The 14516-nt window shown below is 55.7% G+C and overlaps 2 protein-coding genes across 3 annotated transcripts; both read right to left on the bottom strand.

Annotated features, from left to right (window-relative positions):
- Window positions 1-976: 976 nt before the first annotated feature.
- ANKRD23 (ankyrin repeat domain 23) lies at window positions 977-5771 on the bottom strand. The gene is given in 11 exon segments (XM_036873773.1): window positions 977-2716; window positions 2789-2890; window positions 3033-3088; window positions 3091-3124; window positions 3216-3320; window positions 3413-3511; window positions 3761-3886; window positions 5032-5160; window positions 5348-5403; window positions 5406-5472; window positions 5634-5771. Coding segments are annotated over 11 exon segments (1575 nt in total). The 3' UTR covers window positions 977-2053.
- Window positions 5772-9660: 3889 nt separating this feature from the next.
- On the bottom strand, window positions 9661-14400 carry ANKRD39 (ankyrin repeat domain 39). Of its 2 annotated transcripts, none has more exons than XM_036873593.1 (4): window positions 14202-14389; window positions 13041-13144; window positions 12500-12703; window positions 9661-10066 (listed from the first exon to the last, which is right to left on the bottom strand). In XM_036873593.1, exons 1-4 carry the CDS (start codon window positions 14299-14301, stop codon window positions 9923-9925), a joined length of 552 nt encoding a protein of 183 aa, XP_036729488.1. In that variant the 5' UTR covers window positions 14302-14389; the 3' UTR covers window positions 9661-9922. The 2 variants fall into 2 exon arrangements, with proteins under 2 accessions (XP_036729488.1, XP_036729489.1); XM_036873594.1 differs by lacking the exon at window positions 9661-10066 and adding an exon at window positions 10874-11509 and having other exon boundaries at window positions 14202-14400.
- Window positions 14401-14516: the final 116 nt, after the last annotated feature.

Raw genomic sequence — 14516 nt, 5'->3', positions numbered from 1 at the left:
GTCTTAATTTGCATGTAAGTTCATGATCCATTTTAAGTTTCTTTAAATTTTTTTTGCCTATAGATGTCCAGTTCTTTCAGCACCATTTGTTGTAAAGCATATCTTTCCTCCGTTGAATGACTTTTGCATCTTTTGGCATATTTGCTGTTTCTATTTCTGGGTTGTCTATTCTGTTCCTTTGACTGATGCCTCTGTCTCTTCACTGGTACCACACTGTCTTATTATAACTATTTAATAGGTCCTGAAATCAAGTAGACTGATTTCTCCCACTTTGTTCTTTTCCAGAGTTGTTTTAGTTTTAAATTTTAAAATAACCTTGTCTAAATATACAAAAAATCTTGTTGGGATTTTGGTAGGAACTGCGTTAAACCTGTATATCAATTTGGGTGGAACTGACATCTTTACTCAGTTGCATCTTTCAATCCATGTGTATGTGTCCATTTATTTAAATCTTTGGTGTCATTCATCAGCATTTTGTAGTTTTCAGCATACAGGTCCTTAGATGTTTTATTAGATTTACACCTAAGTGGGTTTTCTTTTTAGCAATTACAAATGGTACTGTGTGTTTAATTTTAGTATTCAGATTCAGAGTCATTGTTAGTATGTAGAAAAAAGGTTTTTGTGTTTATCTTGTATCCTGAGATCTTGCTGGAACTCCCTTATTCTAGGTGGGTTTTTTTTTGTTTTTTTGGCTGTGCCGCGTGGCATGCGGGATCTTAGTTCCCCGACCAGGCATCAACCCTGTGCTCCTCCCCTACCGCAGTGGAAGTGCGGAGTCTTAACTTCTAGGCCGCCGGGAAAGTCCGTGTTTTTTTGGTTTTGTAGCTTCCTTAGGATCTCCTACATAGACAAGCGTGTCATCTGTATGATAATGCTGATATCTGGTTCCAAACCTAGGGATTCTGATTTAATCCATCTGGACATCAGGAGTTTTAAAATCTTCCCTCTTGATTCTAATAGGCAGTCTAGGCTGAGAAGCCCTAGACCGCCCTGCCTACCTGCTCTGCCCCTGGGGACCTGTCTTGCTGTCAGGCCGGCATGGTTATCAGGCTTGAGTTTCTGAGGAACTGGCCCCTCTCAGCCCAGAAAAAACAACCAGGCCGTGATGGATAATCAACAAGTTTTAATGAACAAAAAATACTGATACGTATAAAAAGGTATTTTTGTCTGTCACTTAAGTGTCCCCATTTCCTAGATGGGAAGTGTCTTGTCCATGGACTTGAACGCCTGTTTCTCCCATGGCCCCAGCGTCTGGGTGCGCGGGGCTCTGTCAGGACAGGGCAGGAGCTGCCCATGTGAGGGGAAGGCGTGTGGCCCCTGTTGGGAGCTCTTGTCAGCTTTTTCACAGAATAGAAATTGCCTTGTCCTTGGCCTGAGAAGGCCACCAGTTAGTTAGACTAAAAATAACTGCTGCAAAACGGATATCAACCCAGGTTCCTTATGTGAGGGAGGCTAACCTTCATCTTGGAGCCCAACCCTCTGCCTGTGGTTCTCAGTTTAGGGCAGAGCTGTTCTCAGATTCACCTTCTGGCATGTAAGGACCCTGCCCGCCAGCAGTACAGCACAGGTCTGCACCAGTGCAGCGTGACTGGGAAAGGACAGTGAGAGGGGGAAGCTTTAGGGGAGCGTGTGGAGGTGGGGCCTCGGGCCACCCCCAGTCGGTGGAGGAGGGAAAGGAGCAGGTGAGTTCAGAGCCCTCCACGTCCTGCCTCCGAGGGTTAGGGTGAAGCAGCATGGCCGCGGCTGCAGGGGCCAGGTGAGAGCACGCACTCCAGTACCAGGGCCGGGGTGACGTCAGCGCCGGAGGCAGAGTAGGGTTACAGGCCACCGCCCCAAAAGTTGAGTGGGCCGCAAGCAACCCCCAGCACCCAGGCGCGTACCCCTACAAGGCGAGCCACCAGATAGATAGCCAACCAGAGAGCAGCGGGCAGGCCTGTCCGAAGCCTTCGACAGAGGGCCCAGGGTTTCCCTAAAATAAACGTTAGCTCCAGCTCGTCGGCCTTGGAGCTTCTGAGGCAAGCAGGCTGGGGCTGGTCGTCTGTGCAGGGCGTGCTCAAAGCCATCCAGCAGCCCCCTCCAGACGGCCAGACCCGCCAGGCACGGAGGCCCCTGGAGAAACCTGCGCCCGAAGGCATCTGCTGCTGGCCATGCACCGAGTCACCACCTGGTGGCAGGAGGGCCCTGGGGGAGGGCAGAGCCTAGCCGCCTCCTGGACCGGGGACCAGTGGGCACCGAGGAGCCCTGGCACCGGCCCCAGGGAGCTTGAGGCTGTTCCTGTGCTGCTCCATCCTCGGTCCCCACGCTCCTCCGCGGCCCCTCGTCTGGACCCACTTTGTTTCCTGCACCCGCCTGCCACCCCCGGGTCCTCTGCATTAGCCCCCAGCTCGCGCCCCGGCGGGGACCAGCTCAGCCTGGGACGGGAAGCCAGGGAGGCTGCTCTGCCACCTGCCAGGCGTGGAGCCGCCCCTGGTCTGACAGGGCTGCCTGGAGGCACGGAATCAGCCCTGAGCGGGGAGTCGTGACCGAGGGAGGACCACGCGGGTGAGACACGTGAGTGGCACGGGGCGGAGGTGACGGGATGGAATGGTGGCTGCGAGTGGCCCCGAGGATCGGCTGTTGGCGGCACCGGGTACGGGGGGTGCCCCACGTGGGCCGGCAGTGCTTCCCGGATGCCCCACTGCCAGTCCTGGGCCAGCTACACTGGGGTCACTGAAGCCTGGGGACGAGGACGCCGGGTGAGTCCCCGCTTTCCTCCCCGGAGCTGCCCGCCCCACTTGCTCGCTTGCACTCACTGCGGTCTCACGCCCAGCCCGGCCCCGTAGAGCAGCAGCACCTCCATGGCTCTGTAGTGGCCGGGCTGCACCGCCTCGTGCAGAGCCGTGTCCCCTTCCTGTCAAGAAGGGGACGTCGTCCTCCTCACCTCCGCTTCCCGGGGAGGGTCAGGTCAGCAGGTACTGTCGCTGAGCTCAGGCTGCTTTAGTCGTGGCTCCCGGGGGTGGAGCCGCCCCAGCCCGGAACAGCCAGACGCCTACCCTGTCCTGTGCGTCAGCACGGGCCCTGCAGGCGACGAGGCGCTCCAGGCAGTCGCGGTGCGCACGGCCACGTGCAGGGGCGTGCTCCAGATCTACGGGAGCGGTGAGGGTCAGTGTCACTCCAAGCTGGCAAGGCCGTGTCCCGACCCCAGGAAGAGCATCGGGCCACCCTGCAGCCTGTGCCCTCCCCTGGTCCCGGGCATTGACCTGGGCGCCCCGGTTAAGCAGCTGTTTGAGGATGTCCAGGTGCCCTCTGCGGCAGGCCCAGAACACAGGGGGCCCGTCCAGCTGCAAAACAAAAGCACCAGAGTAACCCTGACCTGCAGAGATGCCGGGGGGGGGGGGCTCTGCCGTGCGGATGGCCCTTCCCTGGTTCTCACCAAGTCCCGAGCGTCCACGGTGGCACCCGCCTCCAGCAGCTTGTTCACGAGCTGGCTGTGACCCTTCGGACAGGCCCAGTGCCAGGCCGTGCGGTGGAGCTGGGGTGGTGCGGACGGGAGTTAGGTGCAGGGAGCACGGCCACCCCCGGAGGTCCCACCTGCGACCCTGTTCCCAGAGCTGGTGCCCTGAACAGAGCTGCTTACTCCCCCGTCGTGTGAAGGGCCTCTCCCTCCAGACTCAGGAGTCATCATGGGACTCATGCCCCATAAAACAGAAAAGCCCTGCAGTTTCCTAGGCTCTTGACTGGACCACACTGAAGGCCGCACGCCTGCACCCACCCTCGCTACCTTGTCGTGGACACTAGGGTCCCCTCCGTCTGTCAGGTACTTGTCAGTCAGGGCCTCCTGGTTCTCAGCAGCTGCCTTCAGGAACGCCTCCAGGTCCACAGGCTCCAGCAGGGCCAGGGGCTGCGGCTGGATAAGTTCAAGGACGAGACCAACTCACTCCCCACACTAGGCCTCTGGGACACACAGCCTCACCAGTCTAGCCAAGTGGTTCCAAAGAGCTGGCGGAGGACCAGCGCACTGTTGGCTTATACAAATAATAGATTTAAACACTTGCCCCCAGGACTTCCCTGGTGGCGCAGTGGTTAAGAATCCGCCTGCCAATGCAGGGGACATGGGTTCGAGCCCTGGTCCGGGAAGATCCCCCATGCCGCAGAGCAACTAAGCCCATGCGCCACAACTACTGAGCCTGCACTCTAGAGCCCACGAGCCACAACTACTGAGCCCGCTCGCCTAGAGCCCGTGCTCCGCAACAAGAGAAGCCACCGCAATGAGAAGCCCGCACACGGCAATGAAGAGTAGCCCCCGCTCGCCGCAACTAAAGAAAGCCCGCACGCGGCAATGAAGACCTAACACAGCCAAAAATACATAAATTAATTAAAAAACAACAACAACAAAAAAAACTTGCCCCCAGAAGATTCTGACTGAATAGGTACAGGGCAGGGTTACGGACTGACTTGTGTTCCGCCCCCGAGCCCACGTTCATATTATTGAAGTCCTAACCCCAGTACCTCAGAACGTGACCTTATTTGGAAACGGTCATTGTAGCTGTAATCGGTTAAGATGCCGTCATACTGGAGTAGGGTGGGCCCCGGTCCAATACGAGTGGTGTCCTTATTGAGAGGGGACAGACCTTTAGACGCAGGCACGCAGGCAGGGAGAAGGCCACGTGAGCTCAGAGGCAGGGATAGGGGTGACAAGGCCACAAGCCAAGGAACACCACCAACCCCAGAAGCTGTGGAGAGGTGTGGACGGATCCACCCCCAGAGCCTCACAAGGAACCAACCCTGCCTGCCGACTCCTTGATCTTGGACTTCCAGCCTCTGAGACGACCATAAATAGCTGTTGTTTAAGCCCCCAGTTTGGGGTACTTGGTTCCGGCAGCAGCCGTGGAAAACGACGCCGGGGGCGGAGGGCCCCCAGGTGCGGGCTGTGCAGCCGCGGCGGCAGTGTCACTCCTCCCCAGGCCTCCCACAGGGATGGGGTGGGGGGCGCTCCTGCTCAGGCACTCCAGCCCTGGTGTGGCACTCCCACGCACCAGCCTTCCCGCTCACCTTGACCTCAGGCTCGGGTGCCCTGGCGGGGACTCTGCGTTTCAGTCTCTTTTCTCTCTGTCTTTGAACCAACGTTTCCAGGTCAGCCAGGCTCTCCAAGTTAGCTCTGGGACTGCTGAATCTTTCAAGCTGGGGCAGAAACAGGACACCAGCCACTGGCTGCTGGCCACGGCAACCCTGGGGCAGCTCTTGGTTGTTCTAACCCTCGTCTTCCCAGCTGCAGGAGAAGCGCCGCGCCCAGGCTGTCAGACCCCGAGCCCCGGGCTCACGGCCCCTCTGCTTCGCCTGCCCGTGGCCCCTGCCCCCCGCCACTCACTCTCCTCCTCTCCTCGTCCAGTTCCTGCCTCTCCCGGGCCTCGGCCTCCTGGGGCCCCAGCCTCCAGGATCAGACACTCCATGTCCACGTCCCAATTCTTTCCTTTCGACTCTCTCTCCACTTACCTATAGGAACAGACAAAGATAAAGAACCAGAAAAATTAGGAGCCCTTACAAAACACAACTGTGCCAGACGGGAGTCCTGCCAGGAGCTGACGTACAGAGATTAGTGATCTGGATGTGGCTCTGAGAGCTGGCCTGACCCCTCTCAAAGCTCCACGGCAGACCGAGCCCCGGCCGGCTCCCTGACCCCCGTGCTTGTCGCTGGCTCTCACCACCTGCAGCATTGCCCGAGGCCCGGGGGCCGACTGCTGCTCACTCTGTCCTGTCAGCGGGAGCCTGGCGGCGGGGGCCTGACGCCGCATCTATTTATGCTGCTGGGCTGCGTCCAGGTGAGCTCAGGGCCTCCCTCGTGGGCTGTTGTCCTTACATTCCTACCCCATCACACCACACTGCCACCTGACCCCAAGCCCGGGGGACAGAGGAGATGCCTCCCGGATAAAATTCTGAATTCCTACGTTCAAATTTTGGCTCTTCGTGAAGCTATGTTTCTTCATAATAAAATGGGGTAACACTAGCACTTACCTCTTGGAGCTATAAGGATGAAATGACTTACCGGGGCTGTGCTTAGGGCAGACCCCACCAAACAATGGTCCATTCTTTTCTTCCTCCCCTGGCCCCCAGCCCCGTGATTCAGCGGCTGGGGAGCCCTGAGGCATAAGCACGTTGAGGGGAGAGAAAAGGCTGGAATGATACTGAGGGCAGAGCCTAGGGCTTCCAGCCACGTAGAACTACATTCCATTCCCTTCTAAAGCAAACTCAGGCAGCCTAACACTTCCTGGGCCCTGCAACCCGCCTCCCAGCAGCGGCTGTCCTGGGCTGCGGCCGGCAGGGCCCTGGCCCGCAGTGGGGCTTGTGGGGCCAAGTGACGCCCTGGGCCTCGCTACCCTCCATGCCCCATCCCTCACGACAGACATCCCGAAGTGTCACTGATGTGCCTGCATCTCTCACTGCCCAGGGAACTCGAGCACCCTTCTCCTTGTCCCCAGCCGAGGCAGCCAGACCCTCCAGACCATTTCCCCAGCAAAGACCATCAACACAGTTGAGCTCAACCGACACCCAGCCACACCTGTGTCTTCCGGGGTCACCTGCCACTTCCCGTTCCTCTTTGGCCATCACACGCAAGGATTTTCTCGTCTACCAGCGCCAGACGCCGTTCTCACTGTGTGTCTCTCTTGCTCCTTAACCCCTCACCACCTCACATGAGAACTAGGCAGACAGGCCAGAAAAGAACTACAGGTTTCTACTCCTAAAACCTCAGGCACCAGAAAGGAGCTGCCCAACCTACCTCCGCATTCTGCTGAGACGGTCTGGGGGTGCCCAGACCACTGTCTGGCCTCCGCTCCAGGTCCTCACCAACTGCTGGATGCTGACGAAGTCCACGGTCCCCCCTGCTCCTCACGCCCCCAGTGAGAGGAGCCGAGCAGCTCAGCCCTTTTATAGGAGGGCTGTTGGGGGCCGGCGGCGCAGGGCAGAGGCTCGGGCCCCCGCCAGACAACTCCGTGGCTCCGTAACACCCACCAAAATACCGGTGTGGGCACACAGCCCACTGCGGGCGGGAGAAAGAGCTGTTTTGAGCTGAGTCAGTTGCATCCTCAGACATCCCCCATCCTGCACCTGTGCCATCCCCCCCGCACCTACTCAGAAGTGATTCAACCAATAAACACACATCCTGGGTGCTGGGCCACCAGCCCAGGTTCAGGGGGAAATAGCTCCCATTCTCCTAAGTGTAGATGCCCTTGAGAAAAAGAAGTGAGCCTCCACGTTGCTGTAGGTCTGGCTGCCTGAGACCCTGGGAGACCCAGCCCAACTGCCCTGGCAAAAGGAAGCCAGACTCCTAAAGAGGACCTCTAAAGGACAGACACAAGAGGCTGACCTCTGCCTCACGAAGCTTCCTGGCTGCTACAGATCAAGTGATTTCCCAACTCCCGGCCAGTTTCCAGGCCGCCCGGGCTGCTCCTGGTGGTGGTTTCCTTGCCCAGATAGCCATCCTGCTCCCTCAGGTTTCCTTCCCCAGATACCCACCCTGCTCCCTCACCACTGTGACAGTCAAGGTCAACGATTAAGCTAGGCCACCATCAGGAGCCAAGCCCAGCCCGTCATCAGCCCCTCATGCCTCTTGAAGAGCCTCCCACGGCTGACACGCAGGTCGCCCCCACCAGGGACCTGGTGGACCTGGGCACAGAGACGCCCTTCGCCAGGAAGGTGAGGTTCAGATCCGCTCCAGGCCCAAGTACGAACGTTAACCATTTATCCAGTTGCAAAGCAATCCGTCTGCAGCTACCAAAGCCAAACTTCCTAATTCTCCCTAAGACACCAAGCACATCTTCCACCCAGCTGTGCCTTGAATTCTGCCTTGACCTTTGAAGGGAAATCTGATTGCCCGTGTCTCTCCGATTCTGGAGTCTTATTCACTAGCTATCAGATTTCCTAGTGAATAAGACTTGGAGCAACATGAGCAGAGGTGACCAGGACAAGCCAGTGGGAGGGAGAACCATGGATCCAGGGCAGCCCGAGGCCCCACCCACAGCTGGCTTCTTGGTGACTGCTTCCCAGCTCTGAGACCCAGGGAGCCCAGAGCTTTGGAGAGAAACTCCATCCTTATGCTCCAGGGTGTTTTTGTCAAAGGTGATTCTTGCCGGTGGTCCTGAGGAGGGAGACCGTTACCTGGAGGAGAGTGAGGGGGAAACTGACAAGAACAAGCAGACTTCAGCTCTGGACTCCACTGCCGGCCACACACAGACTCCTCTCCTCCAACGTCCGAGGGCGAGGGCACTGACAGGCTGCCTCAAGTTCTCAGCAGAAGACTTATCGGTATTCACATGAAACTAACTGGTATTGACTTAATACTGGTATTACTTATCAAAGAAAAAATTTACTTCTGGTAGAAAATCCAAACATAGCAAATCAAGCTCAGGACCCCCTTGGTTAAGCACTCTTGCCATGGAGCCCGGGGAACCCATGGGTACAGTTTAACACACAGCCTCCCGAGGCTCCTCCTGTGTGTTGTGTGTACGCACCTACATGCTTCTACATACTTTACGTAACTGCAACTCGGCACTCTTTCCACATTAGCATACGCTGCGCTCAAAGTGCCAGAACCGCGCCGTCCCCCTGCTGCGAACACTTAGGTTATCTCTGCAATTTTTTTTTTTTTTGTACATTACACCCCATGCTCCAATCCACATTTTTGAAAATGCCTCTGTAAATAAACATCTTTGGGGACTTCCCTGGCGGTCCAGTGGTTAGGACTCAGCGCTTCCACTGCAGGGGGCATGGATTCGATCCTTGGTCGGGGAACTAAGATCCCGCAAGCCGCTCGGTGAGGCCAAAAAAACCCCCCAAAAGCAAACATCTTTGTGCACACAGATGAATATTTCTCTAGGGACCTACAGAGAAATCAATGTATTGGCCCTGTTCACTTAAATTTTAATAGATATTGCCAAACTGCCGTCCACGCCGGCGGTAACCAATTTCCATGAACAGATGAAAACACAGTTAAGACAAAGAACAGCATCAAAGAAAAAAGAAAAAAGATATATATAATAATGTACATATATATATAACAAAGGATCAATATCCAGAATACATAAATAACTCCTATGAATCAAAAAAGAGAAAAATTTTAGATGGACAAAGGGTACGGACAGGAAGGTCACAGAAGACAGGCGTTCAACCTCACTAGCAATTAGTGATGCAACAAAACAGTAGCACTTTGTAGTCTATCAGACGGTTAAAACGAATGAAATTACTATAAACGCAAGTGTTGTTCAGGTTCTGGGGAGGTGGGCGCTCCCATACGCTGCCTGCACGGTGCCGGGCACCCTCCCCAGCACTCCCCAGATATTCGCTCGTCTCACCCCCATGTGGACTCCGAGGCAGCCCCACTGTGTCATTCCCACCTTAGAGATGAGGACGCAGGGGACTTCCCTGGTGGTCCCGTGGTTAAGACTGCGCTTGCACTGCATGGGGCACGGGTTTGATCCCTGGTCAGGGGAACTAAGATCCTGCATGCTGTGAGGCAAAAAAAAAAATGAGGACACAGGACAGATGGGTAAAGTGACTTGTACCAAGGTCACTCGGCTAGAAAGCAGCTGTTCATTTGTCACATATTCCACCGTTTCTTCTCATGCTTACATACTTTTGTATCTTCAGATTGGGGTCTTTTCTCGAAATTTATTTTTGTGCGTGGGATGAGGTAAGGATATAACTTTATTTTTTCCAAACGGAGAGATGTTTCCACATGAACTAATTTAGAATACGGTCATCTGTCCAGGCTGGCGCACTGGCAGCCCCACCAAATTGCCGCCCCTGCTTCCCCAGTGGCCACAATGCGGCTCTTCCGGGGTCCTCCAGCCTCAGGATCCCACCCTGCAGCTCGGGCGCTGACCGAGGCGGGGGCTTGGAGGGCTAGTCCGTGTACCCCACACGCAGCCCGTGACAAGAGCGGGGAGACTCAGCTGGCCAGCAGGTCCCGCAGGTCGCTGTTGCAGGGCAGCAGGTCACAGGCGAGTCGTGCCTTCCGGTCCCGGACGGCCTTCAGGGCTGGGCTGTGTTGCAAGAGGAGGGAGCAAATGTCCACGTGACCCTTCTCGGCGGCCTGTGGGGAGAGAGGCCCGGATCAAAAGCCGTACCCCACTGGACCCTGTTCTTTTTTGCTCCACTTCTGGGGCCCTTTTGGTCCGAGAAAAGGTCTCGTGGAAATGGAGGCGCTGGCCGTCTGAGCCGGTTTCCTCTAACCCCTGCCAAACTGAAATGACGTGCTGCAGGGTGGTGGGGCACCCTGGTGCCACTTGGGCAGTCAGCTTGAGCTTTTCTTCTTTGTGTCCTTTGCTCAGTGGCCATGCTTCTTTGCCCAGGCCTGCACATTAAGAACGAGGACAGAACCTTGGATCTCTAAGCATCTTTACAAACATTCAGATTGTCTATAGGGTGCTGGGTGCCGTGGGCACAAGACACATCAGACACGGCCCCTGCCCTCTGGGAACTTTCAGATGAGCGGAGAGAAACAGGCCCAGTACCCAGCTTTCTCCTCGTCCCCTCGGAGATCAACGATCCCAACCTGGATGTCAATTTCTAACCTACATCCTCCAAAAAAGAACAGTGTTAAGTGATTTACATAGATTATCTTACTTAACTTTTACAATAACCATCAGAGGTAGGAAGTATCATTATTTCCACTTTATAGATGAAAAAACTGAGGCTTATAAAAGTTGAGTAACTCGCCCAAGGTCACAGAGCTAATGTGGCAGCATGGGGAATTCTAAGCCAGGTCTGTCTGACCTCAAAGTCCGAACTCTCAATAGCTATGTTATATCACTATATTCCCTACTCCTCCCAAGAGACAAATTAAAGGGCTACGAGGGCTCCTGAAAGGTATCAAAGTTAATATGAGTACCAAACACCATCTCAAATTTGAATCTAAATCTTTATTCAGCATAAATATTATCTTGATGAGTACAGACCTGGGATTCTCAATTGTACTGCTTCAATTCAGGCAATAGTGTGTTGTGAGCAGTTGTAAGATGAATTCCAAATAATTTTTGGCAAAAAAAAGTGCCAATGTTTGCAGAAGGAAGCAAGGGAGGGAGGCAAGCAGGCTGGAAGGAAGGGCTGATTCATATTCCTCACACACATGCATTCCCCCAATTTCACGAGAATGCCGCAAGTGCGGGTGACACCAGCTAGGTCCGTCCACGGCAGTGTCCTGCCTATCAACACCCATCATGTGAGCTGTGGCAGTGAAACACTCAAGCCAACACCAGTTTAGACCACTGAGAAACGAGCAACCTGCCTCTCTAATCAGCAAGGGTCTCAAAACAAAACAACCCCCAGCTGCTCACTTAGCACCTGAGCTCAGTGCTGAGGCCACAGCAGGAAACAGGACCAATCCCAGCTGCCTCCAGTGCGATGGCGCTCACACAGGGAATTTCAAGGGGGAGAAGAGTCAGAAGTCAAGCACAGGGTGCTTCCGGGCATCCAGATGCGTGAGCTGTCCTCCCCTGAGGAAATGGGAAGGCTCTCTGAGGGCGTGATGTAGAAGCTGCAATCCAGGAGGAAGGACAGACACAGGTCAGAGGGAAAAGGGTGATGTGAGGCATCCAGATAGGAAGAGATGTTGTCTATGGCCTGCAAGTGATAGAGAAGCAGGTTCAAGAAACTGAAGACGACTAGCGGGGCAAGGAGAAGCTGGCAGGTAGGCAGGGGCTGACCCCAGAGGGCCTGTAAACCAGCTTACGGACTTGGTAAAAGCAAGCCTCCCAAGGACTCTAAGGCATGGCATGGTCAGAATTGCTTTTTAAACCATCACTCTGGGAGAAAATCAGTGGGGCTAAGAGAGGAACTGGTTTGCACACATAGGCCGTAAGTATGCATCAACTGCGTCTCAAAGATGCACAAGAAATCGGTAAAAGGGGATGCCTTAAGGGAGGTGACATGGAAGACTGAGGGACCAGGGGTCGGGGGGGAGGGAAACTTGTGTCCACGGTAGACATTCTGTACTCCTCAAACCGTTCACAGTGGGTAGATGTTTCTAGTCAGAAAACATTTAATTAAATGATCACACCGATCGCAGTGTGGAAAGCAGGCTAGAAGGACAGGCAAGAGTGGGTGCAAGTTTCAGAAAACCACATGGAAAAGCACTGAGGACACAGCATTAAGGGGAAGAAAGAGAAAATGACGCCATACATTTAGTTCTAATTTATGTGCGCAGGAGACATGCTGGAAAATTATACGTTAATCCTAAAGTGACGAGAGGTGAGCACTTGAGATTACAAATGATTTCAATTTTCTACTTTATGCTTTTCCGTTTTCCCCATGTTTTCTACAGTGAACACATTGTAACTTTCACTTTTTTATTTTTGACCACTCCTTGCGGGATCTTAGTTCCCCGACCAGGGACTGAACCTGGGCCCACGGCAGTGAAAGCGCCGAGTCCTAACCACTGGACAGTCAGGGAAGTCCCATGTTATAACTTTTCTAATGAGAGAAGACAAGTTCTTGCAACCTGTGAAACTTCTGAGAGGGGACCCACCTTGTGCAGACTGGTCATGCCGTCGTCGTCCACCAGCCTGGGATTGGAGCCGTGCGACAGCAGGAGCCGGGCGATGTCCGTGTGCCCACAGTAGCTGGCCCGGTGCAGAGCGGTGGCCCCCCCGTGGGTCTGGGCATCACACTTGGCCCCGCTCTCCAGCAGGAACTGGCACACGGCATAGTGCCCGTTGCGGCTGGCGTAGTGCTGTGGGGAACAGAGCCGGGGTCAGGGGGCAGAACCCCGGCGGGGAGTGCCCCCTCTGGTACCTGGGTGACCAGGGTGAGCCTTCATTCCTAGCTTCAGTTTCCGCCACTGGAAAGTGGGGATAATAACCATTCCTACCTCGCAGAATCCTTATGAGGATGAAGTTAAATAACTAATGCAAAGCACTTATGCTAATTAAAAAAACCCCAGGTTCACGTGATGCTTAAACAGAAACCCTGCTGGGAGAGGAGGAAGGGTGGGAGAAGAGAAAATGCAAACATCATCCCGTCCCCACCCCCAGAGAGCAGGAACCCGATGAGGCTCATCCCCAGCTCACCAGAGCCGTGTAGCCGGCGGAGTCGGGCTGGCTGGGGTCCGCTGCCTTCTGGATTAAATACTTCACTCGGCCCAGGTCTCCGTTCAGGGCTGCAGACCAGATTCCTGCAGAAGGACAACCCGAGCACTGAATAACGCTGAATGACTGGGGGCTTCCAGCGCTCCCTTTACGTCCTCATCTCTTGTTTTCTCATCTATAAAATGGAAATTCATGGGTTCAACAAATATTAACATGAGCACCTCCTTCCTCCGTGTCAAGGATTGTGCTAGGTGCTGGCGACATCGCTGTGAGCAAGACAGACAAGGGGCTTGTCTAACCAGGACAGGAGATTGGGCAGACACAGTCACCCCTCTTCCCACTGCAGACACACCAGTACTGGATAAAGTACTGTTTAAGATGTTTGAATATATAGTCACAGTCAAAAGGAAGAAAAGGACACATTGCCAGGTGCCAGCGCAAAGTGAAAACCACAGCCAAAATGGTGAACAGTCACCTCATCTGTGGAATCCCGAGAGTCCTCAGAACCGTCCCACAACTCAGGGGCTTTGGCTGGAACGCCTGAGCAGCATCTGGAGCAAAGATCGGCAGTGTGCACGGTGAGAAACCAGACAGAGCCAGGCTCTGTGCACAAAGCCGGGGGTGGCGAGCGCAGCAGCAAGGACAGTCTGGGGCAAAAGAGTTAGCCCGCTGAGCCCACAGGTGGTGATGACATCGCCTGCCTCGAGGCCATCTCTGCCACATCTCACGCCTGCAGTGCCCGACACGCAGCCCCCCCTGGTCTGAAGCTCCATCCCCTCGGGGTGGGTGCAATACCCTGGCTGCAGACTCTGCTGCCCAGGAGCAGACCCGGGAGCAGGACTGGGTGTCCCGGGGTCGCACCAGGTGAGGAGCCGGGCCCAGCCGCACCACTGGGGAAAGTTCCTGAAACCAAAGCCTGGTTCCCGACCTGCACGCGAGCCGGTGTTTCTAATGCCGAGCTCCCGCCGGGTCCCTGGCGGGCTCTCACTACGCGGGAGCAGTGAGCCCACCGCCCGCCAACGCTCCGACTAGGTCCCCGGGCTGCCTCCCCCTCGGGGCCCCGGTTCTCGGCCACCTCCTTTGCCCTGGGGGCCTGGGGACGCCGGAAGGCGCCGGGCCGGTAGGGCCGCGCGCCCGCCTCACCCCTCTCGAAGTCCATCTCGTCCAGCGTCTGCTGCACGCCGAGAGCCGCGCTGGGGCGGGAGCAGCAGGGGCCTTCGGCGCAAGGCCGCGGCACCGCCATGCCGCCCTCAGCGCCGTCCCACCCACTGGCGGTGCGGCCGCGGGTAAAGTCACGGGCACGGGCGCTGGCGGGGCCTCGGCGCGCTGGGCGGGCGCAACGCTGCCCACCCTCCCGGTCTGACCACTCGGCGTCCGCACGAGCCACGGGGCAGACCAATCAAGCGTCTGGGTCTGAGCCCGGGAGCCAATCGCGGCAGTGGGGTGGGACCTGGGGCG

The sequence above is a fragment of the Balaenoptera musculus genome, chromosome 13 (assembly GCF_009873245.2).
Source record: "Balaenoptera musculus isolate JJ_BM4_2016_0621 chromosome 13, mBalMus1.pri.v3, whole genome shotgun sequence".
Taxonomy (NCBI): domain Eukaryota; kingdom Metazoa; phylum Chordata; class Mammalia; order Artiodactyla; family Balaenopteridae; genus Balaenoptera; species Balaenoptera musculus.
The sequence above is the reverse complement of the archived record's forward strand: the minus strand, read 5'-3'. Positions and strand labels throughout refer to the sequence as shown.